Source organism: Akebia trifoliata, chromosome 9 (assembly GCF_017979445.1).
Source record: "Akebia trifoliata isolate Shusen 1 chromosome 9, ASM1797944v1, whole genome shotgun sequence".
In the NCBI taxonomy this organism is placed as follows: Eukaryota; Viridiplantae; Streptophyta; class Magnoliopsida; order Ranunculales; family Lardizabalaceae; genus Akebia; species Akebia trifoliata.
In genome coordinates, this window is record NC_141383.1 from 22040667 (window position 1) to 22064553 (window position 23887).

General features: G+C 34.5%; 1 protein-coding gene across 1 annotated transcript; it reads left to right on the forward strand.

Moving 5' to 3' along the window:
* Positions 1–7974: 7974 nt before the first annotated feature.
* On the forward strand, positions 7975–22327 carry LOC147394676 (uncharacterized). Its single transcript, XM_086453726.1, has 16 exons — positions 7975–8241; positions 10072–10234; positions 10316–10376; positions 10443–10874; positions 11404–12436; positions 12552–12583; positions 13060–13192; positions 13969–14066; positions 15837–15881; positions 16464–16569; positions 16855–16981; positions 17828–17943; positions 18490–18566; positions 20085–20219; positions 21374–21442; positions 21863–22327. The coding sequence occupies exons 2-16, from the start codon at positions 10074–10076 to the stop codon at positions 22133–22135; spliced, it is 2898 nt and encodes a 965-aa protein (XP_086309852.1). The 5' UTR covers positions 7975–8241; positions 10072–10073; the 3' UTR covers positions 22136–22327.
* The last annotated feature ends 1560 nt before the right edge of the window (positions 22328–23887 follow it).

The following is a 23887-nucleotide window of genomic DNA, read 5'->3' on the forward strand; positions in this document are numbered from 1 at the left end:
AGCAGGGCCTAAAACACAATTGTAGGGACCATTTATTTATTATTAATTTTTTTTTTTTTTGAGAGGGGGAGAAGTCCACTCATGGGGATAAACATTACAATCACCAACCATTTCGTGGGGGTCCACTGCTACCTCACATTAATGACTTTCCTATCCACCTATTCAGCTTTATTATCTTTCCCATCAAACTTTCTATTTCACTTTATTGTCTTTCCTTTTCTCTCATTATCATAATAATATATCTTTAACTTTATTATTTTTTCTCTTTTGTCTCTTATTAATAATACCTCTCCAACTTCACTATTTTTTCTTTTTACACCCTTAACCCCAGAAATTTTTAATAATACCCCTCCCACTTGATTTTTTTTTTTCACTTTTACCCCATTAACCTCAACGAGGATGTCCATGCGGGCAAACCCTAGTATATTTAATAAAACACAACTATACGATCCACTTTGCTGTAGTGTTTTTTTTTTTGGGGGAGGGAGTGGGGAGCATCATTCGTAAGGTTCACACATAAATATCTCATCGTGGGATCTACACTCCACGCTATCTACTTTCTTGCATTTTCCTCTTCACCACATTCAACTCTATTATTTTTCCTCTCCTCCTCCCCACCCTTTTAATAAAATTTCTCCATTTTTACTATCTATGCTCTTTTACCCCCCTTTGCAATGATACCCCTCTTCTCTTTTTTTTTATTAGAAGGATATCTGGGCCAGCTTGCGTGCACCAACTATTCCCTCCTCCCCGAACAAGGCTTGCGAAACAGGGTTTTAATCATGCCGTCCATGGCCATTGATATTAGTAGCCGGTGGGAATCGAACTTGAGACCACAGGGGGAGCACACCCCTTGACCCCAAAGTGCTACCACTCGACCACCCATCTGGTGGTTAATGATACCCCTTTAACTTGACTATCTTTCATCTTTTACCCTTTTATTGTCTTTTCTCATCTTCCCTTTCTTAATTGTACCTCTCCAACTTTATTATTTGCCACTAATACCTATTTAACCTCAAAGAGGATGCCCATGCCTATGCAACAAGTGAAGTAGGCACGAGCATCCTCTAGTATATACATACTCTCTCACTTTTCTTCTAAGCAAATGATCTTGATAAGAATTGAATCCACAACTTCATTTATTGAAAGGAGGGCACTTGAATCAGAAAAAATGAGTTCAGTAAACAATTTTATTAACACACGTGTAATCTTTTTCTTTCAATGGTGTTGGTTTGACGACATAAAAGATGTTAAATTCACCATATTTTCAATACGTTAAGTTACATTTAGATTCAAATCACCATTTTTCCCTTTATTTGCATGTTAGTAAAAGAATTAGACAAAATATGAGGAAAAAAAGATTTGGTAGGGTTACAATTCAAATATATGAAACAAATCAAATAAAAGTATAGGAAAAAGGAACAATAGATTAGGATCTTGGATCTTTATTTCAAGTAGAAAAATTGCTTCCACACAAATTTTGGAGAGATTAAATGAAAATGATATATAAAAAGAATAGGTAGGGATTTTGGATTAGCTTGGAGATAAAAGAGTAGAGGTGATTCAACTTGGACAATTTTATGGAAAGAGAAAGTATGTGGAACAAAAAAGAATTGGGCAGATAAGTACTACTTTTGTCTTTTATTTGCATTTGTTGCTCTAATATTTGATTATTGTGCATCTTACTTTCCTTGGATGGCTGTCACGTCGATGATTCTAATATAGTAGGGTTTTGTGACCCCCACAATGTCTAATGATCAAGAAAATCAATTTCTAATGAAAATTTCATAGGTCATCTTCAAACTCTAGAAGTTCAATGATCTCATGATTTACAAATAAAAGTTAATTTCATTATGTATTTTCTTAATTGTTTCATTGTTATTTAACTTAATTGGTTTTTAAGAAACAATTAACTTTTTACATCCTAAATTGAATGTTTAATAGATGTTGATACATTAGCATTTTGTAAAGTAATTTAAGAGCTTATGAAAAAAATGATATATACATATACAATTATACATATAAAAAGAAATGGGGATTTGAAGCAATTTTTGTATTTTCTTTAAAAGACAAGGGAAGAATGTATGAGCATTAATTCCTCAGCGGCCACCCGCAAGGGCACACCCTCACTTACCTGGTGTGTGTGATGTGCAAGCGTTGCACGTGTGCCAAGACTACTCCTTGGACAAGTCCATGGCTTATGGTCTAGTCTAGCCAAAGCCCATATACGGGCTTAGTCCCCTATCTACAAGGATACCTGATTATCAAAAGCAAAAGAAAGTAAATATTTCATGAAAGAGTCGTGCTAGAGTGACCTCAGCGGAAGACATCTTGATGTGGTGGCGCGTGCATGTCCGTAGATGTATTTTACTCATATCTTGGAGAAAACTCATCTATGGGCATGCACACGCTATCATGTCAAGATGACCCTTGTGTGTCTCCCATTGAGGTCACTTTATCATTAACTTTATGAAAACTTGACCTGGAACTCATTTGAATTAAAATTTACCAATTGTAGCAAAGTGAAATTTGCAAGTACCCCTATTTTGAAACCTAGAAAATTGAGAAGATCATAGGATTCTCAAGTTCTCACTGATCTTGTTGCATATCTCGAGGTGATGGCGCTAAAAAAGAATACAGACATCCACAAATGACTACAAATGATTGCATCTTGTGTTGCTTTTGTACTATTTAACAGATTTGCAATACAAATGATTGCTTTTATTTAGAACTTTTACTCAATTAGGGACATGAAAACCATCTATCAAGTGATATGATGCCACCATGGTTTTAAATCTAGTCCGACACCAAGATGACTCATTTGAGTTGTCTCAGTATCGTCCACCAAAGAGACGAGTTGACAAAATCATCTCAAAGACATGGTTTGTCCTAATTCTAAGGTATTTTTTAAAATCTCGTCTGAACAACTCAAACAAATCGAATATCTCGTCCAAGATGACCCAATCTTGTTCATAGATGAGATGAGACTTCAAAACAAGTTTTAAAATCATGGATGCCAAAAGATAATAGTGCTATCAATGGATCGGGTCTAGATCGGATCAAGGTCGATTTGATACCGATCTAATAAGGATAAGTTCTGGGACTGATCCGATAAGTGACAGATTGAACCTTTATCGGATCTCAATATAAAGATCCAAATCTAATCCATTAACAATCGGATCAGGCCAAACCCTATTTTTGCATACAAAATCTAAATCAATTATATACATTTCTACAAGTATATAATATAATTTATATACTTTCTAATATATTATCAGATAAGGTCCTTAATGGATTGGGACATGGTCGACCCATATCCAATCCAATAAGATATCGGATCCTTATCGAAATCCAAATAATCGATCAGACTTGAAGTTATTGGAACAGATCAGATATCGGGTTTGTTCTGATCCATTGACAACCCTATAAGACACAATGATATTTTAATATATGGACACAATCAAAATATCTAGCTATCGAAACTGAGCATTTTCGAATTCTCATGGAAGGTTTTAAGAACATGTTCATGGTGGGTCCAAGCCAGTGATGAAATAAAATCAAGCTGATTTTATCTTTACTTAGTCTACCAAGTGGTGGGTCAACGTGGAACATGATGTCAATGATTCTAAAATAACAGATCACGTGGCATATAAAAGGTCATTTAGACTTTACCTTTCTAGATCTTGGTGAATATTTGAGACACCATCCATCTTTATATCTCAATACTGGGCAGATTTACAGTGAGGGTAATTAGGGCACTTGCCCAAATAAGATTTTTCAAAGTTTATAAGAATTTATGAGTTATTACAACAGATAAAAAAAATCATGTTAATTACCCCCATAATTTTTTTTTTCCACTCTTGAGCACCCTCACATGGGCAAACTCCGGCCTTTGCCTTGCTCAATACCATCACCTTAAATTTCTAGATAAAATAGGATGATTTTTCTTTTAAAACCCCATCATCTTCATGTTTCTCACACTTTGACAAATTATTTTTAATCCATTTGACCTTGTTCTCAACCTCCTCTTAATTTCTTGTATAAAACTCTTGATTTTTTCGTACAAAATTTTGTGTGTTTTTACTTCTTTAAAAATCCTATATTATTTTTAACGTGTGAAGTTTAGAGTAGACATAATCTTATAGTTCAAGATGTGGAAAATTTTTTAGAAAAATTACTTAAAGGACCCTCATGGAGAGATTTCTTTCTAAATAGACCCTAAGTTTTGGATGGTATCTTAATAGTCCATGTAATAAACTTTATTTTCTTAACAGTCCCTGGACCTCATCTCTCAACATTTCTCACGATTGAATGCTCAACCGTTCATCCAAAATAATTGATTTTTTGGCATCTCAATCGAGTTTTAGAAACTTAATTTCATTAGAAAGGATTTAAGAAAGAAGAAAAAGTCATTTTCATGTATTTTTTCAAACATTTTGCAGATGTATGTAAAAAATTAGGGTTTTTTTCACTTTATTTTTTAATTTTTCGATGAAAATTGATCGAGAATGATTCTTTTAGGTTGAAATCTTTGAAACAAGTCGTTATTTAAAGCTTTTAGTCAATCTTTCCATGTATTTTAGTCGAAAAAAAATAAAAAATTGGTGAATTTTACCAGTGTCGAGTTCGACAGTAAATAAAAAATGTCGAGTTCGATAGTAAATAAAAAATGGTAAACTCAACAGTAAATAGTGGTGAGTTTGACAGTAAAAAATGTGAACTCGACAATAAATAAAAAGCATTGGGTCCGACAACAAATAAAAGTGGTGAACTCGACAGTAAATAGTGGTGAGTTTGATAATAATGAGGGACCATCTAGAAAAGAAAAGTTTACTAAATGTACTGCCAAGCTATTATAAAAAAAATTATGAATAATTTAAAAAAAAATACCTTCGCAATGGTCCTTTTAAGTAATTTTTCCAAAAGTAATTACCCATCACGTTGTGGCTGGTTTTGGGAAGAAATGGAAAGTTTTTTACTCAAGATACAAGAAGTTTTACTTTTTGTATAATTAAGCAAACCTCCCTTGACTTTTTGAAAATTGCAGTTCACTCTCAACCACTTAACCACCTGTAACAGTTTCTTGCCCACCGTTACTTCTCCGTTAACAACTTTAAGTCTTTTTCTTGCCAAAAAGTGTAGCCTTTTAAGCTACTTGCATGGCGTCCTTTTGGAAAAGGTCCAAAGGTGTCAGTTTTATACGTGTGGCCCGTGAATGTTGGCAAGTAGGCCATGAATGATGAATTTACCGAAGTAACCTTGATGGGAAACTTAATTCCTTGATAGAATGACTAAAATACTCCCAATAAATAACAAAATTGTATTATATTTCCCTCATATAACTAATGTATCTTTCTCACCTAATCATGGTTTTAAATCTCAGTTTCGCTCATCGTCTCGTCCATGCCAGATACCAAGTCGTCTCAGATGAGTTTTCAATATGTTTAAGATGTCTTGTTAAAAAACAAAATGAAAAATGAACGTGGGATTTTATTTCTTGTCCGAAAATTTGACTTGTCCATCCATCTCGTCCATGCCTGATACTAAGATGACTCAGGCGATACGTCTCGATCTCGAATGAGTTTTGAAACTATGTTTCTAATTCATATTACTCAATATTACTTTTGGAATAATATTCTTCCTTAATTACTACAATTTTTCATTTTAAGGATCCAAAGATCGTAGAATTAAAGTTGGGTATTTAAACATGATTGCATTTCCCAATTACAAAGATATGTGTAAGGTGAAAGTTCCACAAAAGTGAAGGGAAGACATAAATATATGATCAGACTCGATTAATAAAAGACACCGTAAGCATGATTTGTTCAAGCAATCCAAATTTTTTGGATATACTTTCATGACGATGTTAATGACGAAACAGTTGTATCCCAACATCCTTATTTCAACAATTTACTATTTAAGATGTTAGTTAACGCGATTTAGTCGGGCTTCTCGCACTAGGAAGCACTTCTACGAATTAGAATAATGTTTGAGAATAAGACGCGGGAAGTTGGAGGTGAAGAATTGAGAATCAACAAAGTAAATAAAGTTTAAATTTCATAATCCAACTAAAGTTTTATTGAATTTATTATTTTTCTATTTGTATTCACCAATTAGGACATTTTTTTTTATTTCTAAAATAGTGACGACAACAACTAAAATATGATGTTGTCGTTGTCATCATGCTTGCAATCAAAGTCCTATTTAAAATATTTTATCATAAATAAAAATATTATTTATCCATTCCACTATATCGAAAGAATAATGATAGTCTAAATATCAAACATCAACTAACAAGATCCGAAGATTGTCATGTGATGGGAGGTATGGTATCGACCGAGCAAAATATTGTACCCAAAGAATCACATAATTAGCCAAAAAATCAAATCATCCGAGTTGGAGCAAATGACAAAGCTCAGAGGCCAGTTAGTACCAATCAATCAAGAGATTTTCAAAACAAAGTTTTGTTAGTTCGGAGAACAAACCTCAGGTATAATGAAACAAAGAATTTATGGTGGTCATGGCTTGATCATGCTCCAAATCTTCTCATTAAATACCATATCCGCATGTATTTATCATTACATCACTGATAATGATATTTTTTGATTCGTTAACCCCCAAACAGTAAAAAGAACTCAACTCAACAATTAATATACTGAGACACTTTGAATCAAATTTGAATATTAACATTAATAAGGTGTAGGTGCGAAATTCGAAGACATAGTCAGCAACTCATAATCAACTCATTTCATATTTGATAATACACTTGGATCAACAGTGTGGTGACACCTGTCCCAGACTAGAACTATAATAACTCATCTCAAAGGCTAAGGAGGGTTCAGAAAAATCTCTTCTTCACACACATAAATCAAAGAACCATTCTGCAACTCACTATTTTTCATCTTCTCCATTTCCACCCACCACCGTTCATTCTACTTTTCATATACTTAATCTCTGGAGGACCTTTTGGCAGGCACTACATCGAGGTCTTGTCCTTCTTCCTTTTTAATAATCCACCTTTTTAATAATGTCTGAGGGGAAGATCGGGAGATCAAGAGTCCAAAAGAGTAGAGTCAGAGGATCACATACCAACTAAGTTGTTTGAAAATCTCGCACATCTTGAGGAGTGGAAGCCCCTAAAAAACCTCCACAATAATGAATTGCACAATGCAATGCAATGTAATTAAAGTTAATGAAAGGGTCTTGCTGGAGTGACCTCAATATTGACCTCATTTCACACTTACCTAACATGGAGGTGCGCACAAACCATAGATGCTCTGACACTTGTATCTCGATGAAAAATATGTGGTTCGTATACACCTCTACACTAGAAAAATGTGAAATGAGGTCACTTCAGCATCATTGTTAATGAAAATCACTTGAAAAACACTCTTAAAAAATAAATATAAAAACAATCCCAAATTCACAAGTAAAAAGAGAGAGAGAGGAGAGAATCTCAAATTCCATATTTTAACAATGAGTAATTATAAAAGTACCCCACAAATTAATAAGGGAACCCATACCATAGCCGAATTATTTTGTCTTATATGGGTTAAAAGTTTCCAAATGAGCTGATTTTTCTCGAGGATTCGAAACTACGAATCCCATCAAAATAAGTTCAAGAATTGTAAATCGTTAATTTTTTTAAAACTAGTTTTGATATAGTTAGAAGTTTTAGAGCCAATTTCGAAACTACGAACCCCATCAAAACAAGTTTAAGAATTGTAAATCGTCCATTTTTTTAAAACTAGTTTTAATATAGTTAAAAGTTTTATAATGGGCTAATTTTTTACGAGGATCCTCAAAAATCAGCTCTGACTGAGTTGCCCTTATTAATTCATGGGGTGGTTTTATAATTACCCTTTAACAATTAATAAATAAGTGACAATTATGCTATTGATTATCAGGGGTATAAGTGTCCTTGAGCATTACGTGATAGAATGTTAGTCGTTGCTCGCCATTTTGTGCATCTAGTCTTCTGTACTGTTCTTCGAACTACAAAGTACAAACATCTCATTACAGAAGATTTTTTTTTAAACATTTTAAATTGAAAAAAGTTTTCTTTTATTTCTTTTCGACTTAAACAAATGCAGTCAAACATACATTGTGAATAAAAAAAGGAGATTCAACAGTTGATTTCTTTCAAATTCCAGCAAAGAATTCTGAAATCGATTACAGTTGATAGATTACAGTCTGATTTGATCGTTGCTGTGTTCTTCAATTCGATGTTCTTGTTCTAGGGTTTGATCTCTTGCTCTGTATTGCTCAATTTAATTTACTCATGAGTGTAATCGATTGTTACTGTTTAATATCTGTGAACTTCTTCCAATCTACTCTAATAACTGATACTGTTCGCTCACTTTAGTCATCAAATTGTGCATTTTTTACTAGTTTAGAAGCAAATAATTCTCTTCTTTTGTCACATTTTTTTTTTTCAGAATTTTTCCATTTAAAGTATAAGTTATGTGGATTGACTTGTTATTTGTTGGATCCTGAAATTTTCATTTTTTTTTAATTACACATTGCATGAATTTATATTAAATAGTGTTTTTAAGTGAGAATATTAAGTGTATGAAGTTCTTTATCCCTTTTTTTTCTATTAAAAAAAAAAAATTAATTTTAATTTTTGGTGATAGGTTATTCATTCATTCTGATTCTTACAATTTCATATTTTTTATTTTTTTATTTTTAAATTACATATTGTATGAATTTATATTAAATGCCCTTCAAATTCAAGTTGAAGTTCAGAATGTTGAGTGTATGGAATTCTCTATCCTTTTTTTTTTTTTAATACTAGTTATTGCTCGTGTTGTTTGAATTAACTCTCGGAAAGTAACCCCACTCAATTGTTTCTCTACTTGTTGTATGATCAAAAAATGAAATTTGGGTGATAAGGCATCACAATTGTGATTTATAGGCAGACTTACTATTTCATAATTTTTTTCTTCTAATTTATGTATTGCATGAATTAATATTAAATAGTCTTCAAATTACTCATTCTGAAAGATTAAGTGTATGAATTTCTTTGTCTTATTTTTTATATTTTATATATATATTATAAATTAATGTTAATTTTTGGAGATTGTTATTTGTTCTAATGGATTCTTACAATCTCATAATTTTTTTTTTAAATAATTTATTTGGGAAGTTTAAGTAAGAATGTTAAGTGTTCGAAGTTCTTTGTCCTTTAAAAAAAAAAAAAATAATCTTAGGTTTTGGTCATTGTTGTTCATTCTTTTGGATTCTTACAATTTCACAAGTTTTTATTTATTTATTTTTTAAATTACACATTGCATGAATTTATATTAAATGCTCTTCAAATTCCTCATTTGGGTATTTTAAGCTTTGAATGTTAAGTGTATGAAGTTCTTTATCCTTCTTTTTTTTGTTAATACCAGTTATTGCTTGTATTGTTTGAATTAAATCTCTGAAACTAGCCCCACTCAATTGTCTCTCTTATCATATTTGATCAAAAAACTAAATTTTGGTTACTAAGAAGGCACAATCGTGATTTATTGGCAGAATGACAATTTCATATATATATATATATATATATTGTGTTTTTGCATTACATATTGCATGAATTTATACTAAATATTCTTCAAATTCCTCATTTGAGAAGCTTAAGTGAGAATATTAAGTGTATGGAGTTATTTATGCTTTAAAAAAATAAATTAATTTTAGTTATTGGTTGTTGTTATTCGTTCTTAAAGCAAGAATGTTAAGTGTATGGAGTTCTTTATCTTCTTAAAATTTTTAATTTTCTTTTAAATTTTTTTGTGATTGTTATTCATTCTTTTGGATTCATACAATTTCATAAGTTTATTGCTGTACTTTAAAGTACACACTGCCTGAATTGATATTAAACGCTCTTCAAATTCCACATTTGGGAAGTTTAAGCAAGAATACTAAGTGTATGAAGTTCTTTATCCTTTTCGTAACACTAGTTATTGCACGTGTTGTTTGAATTAACTCTCTGAAACTAGTCCCACTTGATTGTCTCTCTTATTGCTATATGTTCAAAAAGGAAATTTTGGATACTAAGAAAGCACATTTGTTATTTATTGGCAGACATGATGGGTACCATTATCATACCAGATTCACCGTTCCGATGTCTTCCACATCATCATCGTCATCATGAACATCATGTTTCTAGCAAAGCTCGGCTCCACAGCTCAACTGTTTATCTTAGATGGAACCCTCTATCCTTCAAAAATATTTACAGGAACAAGAGGTAGATTCCAAAAACTTGCAGTAGTTCGTGTTTTGTGAAGTTTCAAGAATTCATTTTAACGTGGGTGTCGAATTCTTGCAGGAAATATTCATACCTAGAGAACGGCAATAATTTGTCGAAAATGCTGGTTTCCTCTAGCAGGGTATATATAGATGGATTAAACAATCATACTTTAATTTCTTGATTATAATCTTTAGAATTGTGACAGGGAGACTCCAAAGACACCTTCATAGACACAGTTGAAGGAGAAGAGCTGTTGGCAGCAAGAACTGCTTTGTCCGAGGTTCGAGCAAGGCAAGAAGTCCTTGAGAAAGAGAGAGACCAATTACTTGAAGAGTTGGCTCAGTCCAAAGGTAAACAGCAAGAATATGAGGCTACCATACATCATGAAAAGGAGCTCGCAATTTCTGAACTTGAAGCTGCCAAATCTTTGTTCAATCAAAAGTTGGAGGAGTCGTTAGAAGAGAAGTTCAACTTAGAATCTAAACTGGTTCTTGCGAAACAAGATGCTGTTGAACTTGCAGTGCAAGTTGAGAAGTTGGCGGAGATCGCTTTTCAGCAAGCAACTTCTCACATATTGGAAGATGCTCGAATTCGAATTTCTTCAGCGGAGACTTCCGCAGCAGAGGCCGCATATCAGGTATAGTAACAAAAACTCCATTTTTTTGAAGTTTTTTTAAAATGCGTTTTGTACCTCCAATGATTAAAAACAATGAAAAAAACTTGACTTTATAAAATTAAAAAAAAATCGTGTTTTTTTACTCTTAAACATGTTTTTTCAAAAATAAAAAAATTATAAGAACCAATTTTTTTTTTTTTTTTTGGTAGGTAGGCCCATGATTAATTTCTATGGCCTTATGATTGTTTGTGATTTAGTTCATAAATGTTGTTTAATGTGAGATTTTATGATAATATCTTGATGTTATGTTTTTAATTTTTTTTCAACAGTGAGTTATTTTGCTCAAAAGATACATGGTTAGATTTGTTTTCGTCATAAAATTTATAATTATGTGTGAAAACATGTTTTCATGCATAGATATGTTATGGTTTTTATTTTTTATGCTTATCGTTTTTTTTTTCCCGTTTTGTTATCGTTTCTTTCCCATTTTTTCCGAAGTTTTCCCTTACCATTTTAAACTTGTATTCCGACTTGGTGACTATGGTATCAGGTTGAGGAACAAATAAGGAATGCAACCGAGGGTACTATACTATCGATTGTTGAACAGTCGAAAGATACGATAAGCAAGGCTCTGACTCTGGCTGAACAAGCTGGTGACCAGGTCAAAAAAACTGTCGTAGCTCTCTCAGATGGGATGAATCCCGTTAACGAGGTTACGGCTGTCCAATCACAGAATCTTGAATTGCAGAATGTTGTTAGTAATTTAGAATCTCAGTTACTGTTTGCTAGAACTGAGGTTGATAGGTTGAAGCCAGAGTTGGAACGGGCTCAAGCCCAAGCGAAGGCATCTGAATCCCGAGCTATTTATATGGAGAAAGCTTTGATTGATCTTCAGGAGTTAACGGAGAAAAAGTTTCGTCAGCATGAAGAGGAAACCAAGTCATTGCTGGAGAAAATGAAGAAAGATGCTTTGGAACGGAAGAAGATTGCTACCACGGCGTTTAAGGTTGAATTGGAGGGAATCAAGGCTGCCATTGAAGCAGCCAAAGAAACTGCACATGTGAAAGATGACGCCAATATGAGACGATGTGAAGCTTTGCAAAGATCGTTGAAGGCGTCAGAAGCTGCTTTGAAGAGTTGGAGACAGAGAGCAGAAATGACAGAGTCGCTTTTGCAGAAAGAAAGATCACTTGGAGAAGTGGACGAAGATGTCGTTTATATGGTCAACGGTGGAAGGATAGATCTTTTGACTGATGATGATTCACAGAAGTGGAAACTATTGAGCGAGGGTCCCCGAAGAGAGATACCTGAGTGGATGGCACGTAAAATTAGAACCATCTGTCCAAGGTTTCCGCCTCGGAAAATCAATGTTTCTGAAGCCCTCACAATGCAATCTGTGCCTGTAGAGTTGCCCAAACCTGATGAAGTATGGTCTATTGCTCAAGAAAAACCAAAGGAGGGAGATACACTTATTGAGCATGTAATTGAGAAAGAGACAATAGAGAAGAAACGAGAGGCTTTAGAACGTGCTCTGCAGCGTAAAACCATACAATGGCAGAGGACTCTGGAACAAATAAAATTAGGTAAGTAGTCTTGTATCATGAAACGGTTCGTGTTTTTCTTTTTCATTCTCTAAGACTGGTTTGCAGACAAGGTCGATGAAAAAGAATGTGGAATTTGATCTGGTCTTTTATGCAGAACCTGGAACCGGCACTGGACGAGAGATTGTGGTTAGTATTTATCTCGACATTTTTGAAATTTCAGAGGGATCGATGCTTATACTACTATTAATGCAACATGTGGATTGAATATCAGAAATTTAGCTATTGTGGTGTAGGTTCAGAGTCAAAAATATTGATGGATATCTGTATTTTAATGCACATTTACAATAGGATGTATTGTTAAGTGTGGTCTAGGATTTTATGATTTTACCCCTTATTATAGAGTGCTTGATATGCACTTAAAGTCATGAATAATTAATACTAGAATTTATGTTTCCGTTGTTGGAAGTGTGGCAAAGACTTGTCTCAAGTCCCCCATAACAACTTACATTGTAGTGATTTGGGTCCCACCAAATCCACTTCTGTTACGTACGAAATAAGGAGATTTCATATCAGACTGTTATTATTTGTGGGTAAAAGCAGTTGTTATTGCACCCCACAAGCTTTTACTTTGAGCTAATTTTTAATACCTTAATCCTTCAAAGTTTCAAGGTTTCAATTGGGAAAGCTGTAGAAGGAAGTGGTACCTCGAGCTTTCTCCTAAAGCTGCTGATTTGTCTCACTGTGGGATAACAGCAGTGTGGTTTCCTCCGCCGACAGAATCTGTTGCTCCTCAAGGTTTGATCTACAACTTTTGCTCCTAACAGTTTCTTTTGAAGTTCACAAGTCCATCTTTAAATCTCTGTCATCTTTGCTCCCTCCTCATTTTAAGTAGTGTGAAAGACATGCTTGCTCTTAGGAAAATGGATGACAAACCGACCATACTACTATTGTTTGACCAGTATCATTTCATGCATGCGTGCGACCTTACGTCATTCAGAAAATGCATGCTTATTTATTGTCATTTGGGAAGCAGAGTGCACCTTGGTAGTTCATATGTGTCTTTCCTGATATTCTGTTGTTACTTCTTCCCAATCACTTTGATTGGGCATGCAGGTTAGAATATTTTCACTATGTAACAAGGACGCTGCATTTGTAGGATTTTTCCTTGTTGAATATACTCAATACCTTTCACCCTTTATTTTAATGATTTTCTATTAAAAATGATTTCTAAAAGAGGGTTGATGCAATACATTAATTTATTAAGTTGTGTTTACACGTCCATGATTGGTAATAGAAATCTATTCTTATTAAGTTATGATATACAGAAATGTTTTATTTTACTTGTATATTTCTTTCTTGATGTTTTTTTTTTTTTTTACTTAAAAGGATAAAATTTTAAGCATTGTATTAAAATACATATGTACAGACAAGTAGGCATTTTGGTGCCCTCAAAGATGCTGTATGCTTCGGTATCCTTGTTACCTAGGTTTTCAAAATCTTAAGATTAAGGTCACTTTGGGGCTAGCTGTCTTTACTATATGTAGTTATTGACTCTATAGTACATGCTGCAGGTTACATGCCTTCTGATCTCTACAATTTAAACTCAGCTTATGGTTCTGAAGAAGAGCTCAGATATTGTATAGGGGAAATGCATGCTCAAGATCTTCTGGTATGTTTGCAGACCTCAGTTTTCCATGTTGTATCTATTTGGTAGAATGGAAGTGAGATGATAAATTAATTGAGCATTGAAAGTGAAATTTCAAAATGGTAGTTCTTTTTCTCTCATATTTCTATTATTTACTTTTCTTCTAGAGATAGCAAAACCTTGTTTCTCCCAAAATATGATCGATGATAGGCTCTCTAAAACTTTATCATGCTTATTCAAGCATTAAGAGCTTGGTTTCATTCTGCAGCTGCTAAGCAAGACAGCACCAAGCTCTCTAGATTTGGTTTTAGGGAAAGTTCAAAAGCACTACGACGATATGGGTCAAAATTCACTTCAATGACTTAACACATTATTGACTGAAAACTACATTGAATGGAATGGGTTAAGCCATTAAATCATGTAACCGTTGTGATGGAACATACATATATCCTCACTGGAACACAAAAACCTTGTTCAAAAACCAAAGGAAAATAGACTTGAAGGAACATGCAGAAAGAGGGATTCTAGTTCAAAGTTTTTACACATGGAGGCATGCCTTGTGGCTCTTCAGTGATCTAAAGCATGAGGCATAAGCCTCATGAGTAGGCTTTTTGTACATGAATACTAAAAATGAACGATAGGATAAATTTAGTAAAAAGAGAATTTTAAGAAAAGAATATGTGAAAGAACTTATGCACTGCAACTTTTGCGAGGAAACTATTGGGGATGAGACACTCATCAAGGTTTATGGGAGAGAAATACCCCTAAGAGGCCACATTTATCATTTATGTTCAGTTATCCATACAAATGGAAACATTGGTGAGTATGTGATCCATAGAATTAGTGTTGGGTGGATAAAATGGAGGAGCTCTTTCGGAGTTTTTTGCAATCAGCGTATACCAATCGAACTAAAGGAAAAAAAACTTATAAAATTGCAATAAGACTATCCATGCTTCATGAATTGAATCTTGGGTAGTTAAGAAAGATCATAGTGCTGGTGGATAAAGTGGAGGAACTCTTCTAGAGTTTTATGTGATCGACTTGTATCAATCAAACTATAGGAAAAGAATTTACATGACTGCAACAAGACCAGCCATGCATTATGGAGCTGCCTGTTAGGCAGTCAAGAAATGACAAGTTCGTAGAATGAGTGTAGCCGAGAGATGAGGATGTTGAGATGTATGAGTGGGAAGACTAGGAAAGACAACCGGAGCTGAGTATGTTCAAGGGAATATGGGTAGAACTCCAAGAGGAGAAAAAATAAAGGAAAGTTAATGAGATAGTTTAGGCATGTACAAAGAAGATAGCAACAACACCAGTTAGTAGTGCTTTTGTTAATCCAGAAGCTTTGAAAAGGCTTGAGGATGGCTAGAAACAACGACGTTGATAGAGGTAATAAGAAAGGATTTGAAGAAGCATACCTTGATTGAGGATGGTCATGAAGATAAATTTGAATGGTGTAGAGGATCCATGTTGTTCACCCCAATATTTAAATAAGGCATACGGTGGTGATAATGATAGATTCAAAGTTTTTTTTCCCTCTCTCTCTCTCTCTCTCCCTCTCTCTCTTATTGCTGCAAGTAAAAAAGGAAAAGTATTGAATTCTGCTTGAAGTTTAAATATGAGATCCCATGCCATGTTCAACCTCATGCTTTTTGGGTTTTTATTAGCCAGTTTAGTTGCGTTATTTTGTTACCCAATTGGACCGAAATTTCCATGGTCAAAATAGGCAACTTGATGATTTGACTGACTCTAATCTGTGATGGTATTCTTATGTGTTGCATGTTCACACAGGCCTTGGGAGATGTTGTTCTTAATCATCGATGTGCACATAAGCAGGTAAGCTTGTTGTTTGACTTCATTCTTGAATAACTAAACTTTATGAGAACTTTGTGTCCTTTGGAGGTACCATGCTGGTGCTAAACAAATTTCTTCTTATGTACCTCATGGCATTTGTTAATTGTTACGTGCCATAAATATGCACATAATGTGTCAGGGATGGCTGCTTGCACATCTTTTGTGGTGTTTCAAAGCTAAATTAACTGTGCACCTGAAAATGAGTGTTGTGTTTGTATATTTCATTGGTCCAATTGTGGAGATGAAGTATGGAAATATAATTTTTCTGTTTTATTTTCTCAAGCAACTTGGTGCATGATGGCACACTTCTTTAGCTAGGCAAGCCAGGTTTGGTGGTCAACATGAAGGTGGATTCAACTGGTTTTGAACCCAGGTTGGGGGATTAACACTCCACACTTTACCAACATAGGTTGGTTGGCACCTTCGTGCATGGCACACACTTGTGCTGCCTAATTACCACACTGTTACTATATGAAATTGATGGTAGTCAAGTGTGTCTGTCACCTCTTCGACGAGGTGTTGTATCTCTGTAGCCTTACATTGTGCCTAGTTGACTGATACCAGAGTCCAAACGGGGTGTGGAATATATTTGGCGGCAAGCTTGCATGGGGACCTGAAGCAATTGTTTGTGATGATCCAAACTTCCAAGGACGTGGGAATCCTTCAACTGGTATGGAAATTTTATATCTGTGTAAATGAATGTTATGATTACTTTGTTTTCAGCATCTAGATATTTGCAGGACTTTCATATCTCACATATCTAAGGACCATGCAAACATCCCTATATAAGGCATTGGTGGTATATGGATAATGGATCATCTGTATTTTTATTTAGAAATATGTTTGTGACATTTCAGAATCATTAATTAGTATTGGACTTCTATTATGCTGCATGATATTTACTGCTATAGACTTTTACAGTTATCTGGTGTTTGATATCCAACTATATTTGCAGGAGAAATCTTTCATGCAGCACCAAACATTGATCATTCCCAGGACTTTGTGAGAAGAGATATAAAGCAGTGGTTGAACTGGCTTCGAAATGATATTGGTTTTGATGGGTGGCGCCTTGACTTTGCAAGGTGACGTTCTTTTCTTATCCTCCAATATATTGGGTTCTTCCATTTACTTGTGGCATATCAGCATTTTCTTCTTCATTTTTTGTTAAATAACTACTTCTGTCAAAGGAGTTGAATACACTTGTTCTAGGAGCAAGGATCCTCCAATGCATAAAGTGTTCCAGTACTCCCTCTCCCGCTGATAAGTTGGTGAGGCTACTGGAACACAACTAGATACATTAAATTAAATATTTAGCATTAAATAGCATCATGAAGTATTTATGTATAACTTTATTTCCTATTTTTAACATAAAATATGTAGGTACAAATTAATGTACTCTAACGTGGTATGGCTGGTATTAATATATTTTTCTCTTCCTTTTGTACTTTTTTTCCCTATAAATTTGTTCCTGAGCCATATCCAAGACGAACCCCATATCCATAATTATGACAGGCCATATCAGCATAGGTACGTACCCAAGGACTCTTGGATTCCTTTTCATGATCTAATTGCAATGGTGACCTGGGAAAAAGGTTACTACAACTCCAGATATCCGACACATGGTATCTGGATTTGTTTCACTAGAATGTTACATCTCTGACTTAAGAGTGCTGTCTCAAGTCTCAAGTCTCAATTCCTCCTATATAACCCTTGGAAATAACTCCAAAGTTGATAAACGGAATACCAAACGAGATACTTTTAGAAATCTAAGAATGCTTGCCTGGAGATTCCTTTCCCTTTTTCAAGAGGCATGTCAATGTTTTGATCTAATGTTGAGGCACCAGTTTACACTTTCCTATCATTCCTAATATTGAGCTATTTGAGTTTGTTCATGGATGAGAATGCATACTCTTTATTATTGTTTGCAGAGGCTTCTCTGGTGGGTATGTGAAAGAATATATAGAAGCTTCAAATCCTGCATTTTCTATTGGAGAATATTGGGATAGTTTGGCATATGAAGGTGGAAATTTATGTTACAACCAAGGTAGGCACTTCTTGCATGTTACTTTATGTTTTTTTGTTTTTTAAAATTTTGTGTCTTCTTTAAATGCTCTGGGGATTTGGTAAAGCAATCTCTAATTCCGTCGCGTTACATAACTCGCCTCACACAATTTCAAACTGAATACTTACCCCGCCTCCATTAATTTTTTGCTTTCAGTTTAGATGATTGATTCCTGAATTCAAATTTCTCCAAATAGCTCCATCAAGCCTCTTTATTTTTGTGGAGCTCCTTAAAAGAAATATATATCTTGTAGAAATTTTAGAAAATTTTCAAGTAAATAGTGACTATGGCCCGTGTTATATGTTGAGAGATACAATATAATTATACCACTACATAGACCTGGAATTCTTGTTTCCCTAACCCGTTGAAGTATAAGTGACACTGGGGGGTTTATGTCTTTTTTGTTATTTCTATTACTATTATTATTATTATTATTATTATTATTATTTACTTTTAGCTTAGTATCAACAGTTCAGTTGGCTGCAGAATCCATCTTACTTGATAACTTGAACTTGTCTGCCTGTTTAGATTCTCATCGGCAACGAATCGTTAACTGGATCAATGCCACTGGTGGTACGTCATCTGCATTTGATGTAACAACTAAGGTAATTCCTATAACTTTATCTAGATTTACTTAGTGATCTTTCATGTGTAACACAGACAAAGGAACTAACAAGTATGGTCAGCATTATTCTTATGGGGAGCTTAAATTTGGCTAGGAACACTCTCTTTCTTCATAATTAATATTAATGTATTTTAACTTGTTTTATGGGTAAATAGCTGTGACCAATGTGTCATCTTGACTTGTTTCAGCTTGATATGTATGGTTTAGAAGCATAAATTTTATGTGCTATTGGTACTTCAGTAGTTGCTCTTCACCAAATTAATGGTCTATAAATCTAAATATCTGAAGCTTTAGTGTGTGTAAAGATCTTTATTTATTAGCTACTCAAACCCAGTGTTCCGGAATCCTTTGGAGAATGGACATCATTTGGAAGGAGGATGATGATCCTCTATGCCTTACCAAAATATTAGATTCGGTTATTCGGCAACATGAATCCTATTTTGCATCATTCAACTCTGATCTTTAGTCATATATTCAGTCAACTCATGTGTCATATCTTTCTTACTACCTCGATCCACATCATTTTTCAGCATTCTCTGGCCCTTTTCATAGCCTTTAACTTGCACCAAAGTGATGTCATTTGGAAGGATAGTTTCAAAATTTCCATGGTTTGGGCAATATTTTTCTGATTAAATCTGAAAGAAAACAAAGAAACCTATGAACAGATTTTATTTTAGCAACAAAGGATAACAAATTTCTTTTCTTCATTTCAATTTCCTTTCCCCTCAACATGGAATCTCAAAATGAAGTTCCTTTTTCCTGTGTTTTAAGCAATATATTGTGTTTCCATTAATTTTCTTCAATACACAGAACTATTTCAATTTTTTTTTCAGGAGTTAATTTCAAATCAGGACTCATCTGTAAAGGATTGGCAAAAATTTTATACAGACTGAAAAACGTGACGACACGGTAATCCTTCCCGGCTTGCTAACAACAATGCAGCATAAAAGGAACTATACACTAGCAGAACCATGAGTCAACCTGAACAGTGATCTAAAGTACAAATGTAGAATGCTAAAGATGATAACTGGGTGGCTGGTACCTCTTTGGTCGAAACTTCTTTTCGGATACTTTACAATAACGAAGAACATTTGTATAATGATAAATCTGGAATTTCAAATAGGTGTTCAGAACTTGTTGGTCGATTTGCAATTCTGAACAATTGATAGATTTAGCTTCCCTCAACGTTTCGTTGCAAAATTTTGATCTTGTGATATAGTTGGCAAAATTTGACATTAACTAGGCCAAGTCAAACTGATGAGTTGAAACTCGGGTCTCCAAATAGAGTCCTAGTTTTATACATTACTTTAAAGCAATGCTGTATCAAGGGAGTCAAAATTATGAGCTACCCACTTTTAATACTCCACAGCATGATTCACCAATTTCTTAGTATAATGAAGTCTTCAACCGTTTATTTCTGGAGCGTAACATCTCATGTATACTAGATATATCTTTTCAAATGCAGAAGTTACTAATTTATTCGATTATGTTTGTGCAGGGAATACTACACTCTGCTTTGCATGATCAATATTGGAGGTTGATAGATCCTCAAGGGAAACCAACGGGAGTAATGGGATGGTGGCCCTCACGTGCCGTCACATTTTTAGAAAACCATGATACTGGATCCACTCAGGTTCTCTCTCATGCTCATTCCACATCCACATATAGCCTCAGTGCCTATAATTGTTTTATCAAGCCAATTAGCCACCAAAATTCTGACCAAGACTGACAGACTAATGAAACACATTCTTTTGGACTATCATTTGGCACTCTCTAAACTATAAAAAATAATGCTATTGATTTGTGTCATAGCCCATTCAAGAGTTGATTTCTGTTTATTAGGGATTAAAATCAATAGGTCGCCTTCCATGTCATTGTAAAGGGATTTTCTATTCTATTTTTTTTTTAATCTGAATTTGTTGATGTATTGACTTAAAGAAGAGTTCACCCTGCACACGTACTTACACATACAAATAGGATATTTCCTTTATAAAAAAAAAAACCTTGTCTACTAGGATAAGTTAACTCATCTAGCATGTTACACCATCTACCAGTGTTATTCGCACATTACAGGCCATGTATTGCTTGTTTATCTATTGTATCTATTAATTCACACGCTTCCGCTAAGTCACTGCAACAACATCAATTAGACAGTACAGATTGATGGGTTGGCGGATCGCTTCTAGCGTTTGAAGCCTAGGGTTTATTTAGATGGAACTTGATTCCATCACGTGTATTTATTTGTGCATGCGCAAGTTTAAGTACCTTCATATAAACAAATTTGAGGTGGCAATTCCCTTTAATCCATTTATTTATCTTGTTATATCGAACTGGAAATTTGATTCCAAGACCATCGGTTGAGCACATGGACTTGTCACTCGGCCACATCACTTGAACAGTACATCCAGAACCATGTAATCTAAGTCAATTCATGAGGTTTTTTAAATCCACCGGTGAGACACACAATACTTTTAAAATCATCATTAGGACCATCATCCTTGCGGACCATCGATGAACTGATTGGATTAAGCACCCAACGTTAGCTTCAGATATCACCATTTTTGTTCAATAAGATACCAAAGCGGATGGTTAACTCCTTCCATACTAGAAAGAATCAAAGGAAATCCTTTGATAACACTGATTCTTATTTCTCAATTATATCACACGTGATTGAGACAATTGTTCTCATTGTCAATTTCAATAAATGTTAGAGAGCTCAACAGTCTCATTTGAAGCCGTGACAAATGAAATTCACTTTTTTTTATTATTTTTCTCTTGTTATTTCAGGGGCACTGGCCATTTCCTAGGGAAAAGCTCGAACAGGGATATGCATACATTCTTACTCATCCTGGAACGGTAATTTAACTTTTTTCGTAGTATGATATCTAAGGTATCGATTCCATATAAAAGTAAACCATTCTAATGACTCCAATATCTTACGTTACAGTTAATCGTTAAAAACTTTTCCTGTTAAAATTTTCTTTTAAATAAAATTCTTTAATTCGAAAAATTATCCAAATAATTGTTTCACAAAGAAATTTTATCATTTACATGTCATTTTTAGTTGAAATTTTTTCTAGGAAAAGTTTCTGGGTGCAACCATAGGGAGCCTAATTATAATTTTAGGGGCTTCTAACATGTTGCTTTCCAACACCATTTTTAAAAGGTGGATTCGACATAAACTGTTGTTATTAATGGTACTTTTTGGAGTCAGTAATCCTGAATCGTCCTTTGCCCGTGATGACAGAAGCCATGATTTTTCTTTCTTTTATGCAGCCTGTGATATTTTACGACCATTTCTATGATTTTGGCCTTCGAGACGTCATCACAGAACTAATTGAGGCTCGGAGAAGGGCTGGGATCCATTGCCGAAGCTCTATCAAGATATATCACGCAAACAATGAGGGTTATGTCGCTGAAATAGGCAATACACTTGTGATGAAGCTTGGCCAATTCGATTGGAATCCTTCAAAAGAGAATGATTTAGATGGAAGCTGGCAAAAGTTTGTTGATAAGGGATGTGATTATCAGTTATGGTTGAGACAGTAAGGTCTTATATGTTGTGAGAAAGAACAATTTGTACCTATAGTTCTATACTGTTGTATCTACTCTGTTGTCCATTTTGTTTACCGAATCCAACGATCAAATCCAACAAATCAGAATGGTTGGGTTGGCAAATTGGTTAGTGTATGGTTCCTATATTTCACAAAATCCATATAAATCATATTGTGAACTGATTCATTTCATCTGTTCGACCTATTTTTATTTTTTTATATCGCGGGTATCCCCACACCTTTTGGGAGGGGAATAGTCTCTAAGTATGTGGAAGTTTCCCCACGTGCAACAGAATAAGTTAAGAGGCCAGTCTAGGGTTACCCAATTCGATAAAGGGATGCCGAACCTCAAACTAGTTCATGGAGAATTCGCTTTGGGTACGTGAAACCTTGCGAATCAAAGAAATTACTTTATTTTGACTTAATTTCTTCATACCTTCTTCACATGTTGATATGTTAAGATGTCCCCTAAATCTTTAAATTGATAGAATACTCCTTTGACGTTAGTCTTTGTTAATAAACTAATGAAAAATGATCAAATACCTTTATCTTTTTTACCCTATATATTCATCACTTCAACCTTCAAATGTTGTCATCTCTGTCTACCCCTATGAATTCGTTTTCAAGTGGTGAATTCGAATTCGAATGAGCGAACCCACAAATCATGTAACGTAGGGCCAGCCAGTTTCTAACACACAACCATAGGGAGTAAATTCCTGTAATTAGTTTTACCGCTGAGCCAATCCCCTTGGTGAGTGGCGTGGCGTGGGGTGGGGGTGGGGATTCATACCTGCTCAATCTAGTAGAAATGAATCTCGTAACACGGGTTGATATAGAAAGAGGATATGATCTTAGAATAAGTTAGGAGGCCACCTAGTTTCTTACACACAACCAGAGGGAGCAAATCCTGGCAACTAGTTTTACCGTTGAGCCAACTTTGGGGGGAGGGCAAGGGTCATATTGGTTTGATCTAGGTAGGATAAATGAATTTGGTAACATGGATTAATAGAGAGAGGGTGTGATCTAATAGTAAGTTAGAAGGCCATTGAGTTTCTAACACATGACCAGAAGGAGCAAACTCTTGTAGCTAGTTTTACCGTTAAGTCAATCTCTTGGGGGGTTGTATCAATTCAATCAGTAGAAATGAATTTGGTAATAGAATTTGATATAGAGAGAGAGGATATGATCTTAGAATAAGTTTGGAGGCCACCTAGTTTCTAACACACGATTAGAGGGAGCAAACTCTTATAGCTACAATTACCATTGAGCCAACCCCCTACTAGGATTGACAATGGATCAGATCATACCCAAAATCCAATCTGCTCTAATCCGATAACTCCGGGTCTGGAATGATGTTTTGCATTTCAATAAGGATCCGATCCAATAAGGTTTCAATCCAATATCTTATTGGATCATATCTGGATCAATCATGTCCTGATGTGATAATAAGTTAGAAAGTATATAAATTATATAATGGGAGCGTTCAAAGGCTCTAAATAGAGCCAAACAATTTTCAAAATATGGGTTAGACATTTCAACTTGGGCTTTTTGGAAAATGTTTGGCACAATTTTTGAGCCTCCGAGCACTTCCCTTATATTATGTATTTATTGAGGGGTTAGAATCCATTGACTTCTTAAAATGACTCCTGCAAAAAACACAAGATCGCAACTCTTTAAACACAAAATCAAATGGTTTGGGATTTATGAGTATCTTGATAACACAAATCTCGAATATACTTATCCTGAC

What these genes read in the sequence shown, in the direction of transcription:
- LOC147394676 (XM_086453726.1), top strand. Translation starts at nt 10,074, where the DNA reads ATGATGGGTACCATTATCATACCAGATTCACCGTTCCGATGTCTTCCA. An exon ending in TGCATGCTCAAGATCTTCTG is followed by an intron (nt 14,067 to 15,836) that starts GTATGTTTGCAG and finishes ATGTTCACACAG; the next exon opens with GCCTTGGGAGATGTTGTTCT. An exon ending in TGGCGCCTTGACTTTGCAAG is followed by an intron (nt 16,982 to 17,827) that starts GTGACGTTCTTT and finishes TATTGTTTGCAG; the next exon opens with AGGCTTCTCTGGTGGGTATG.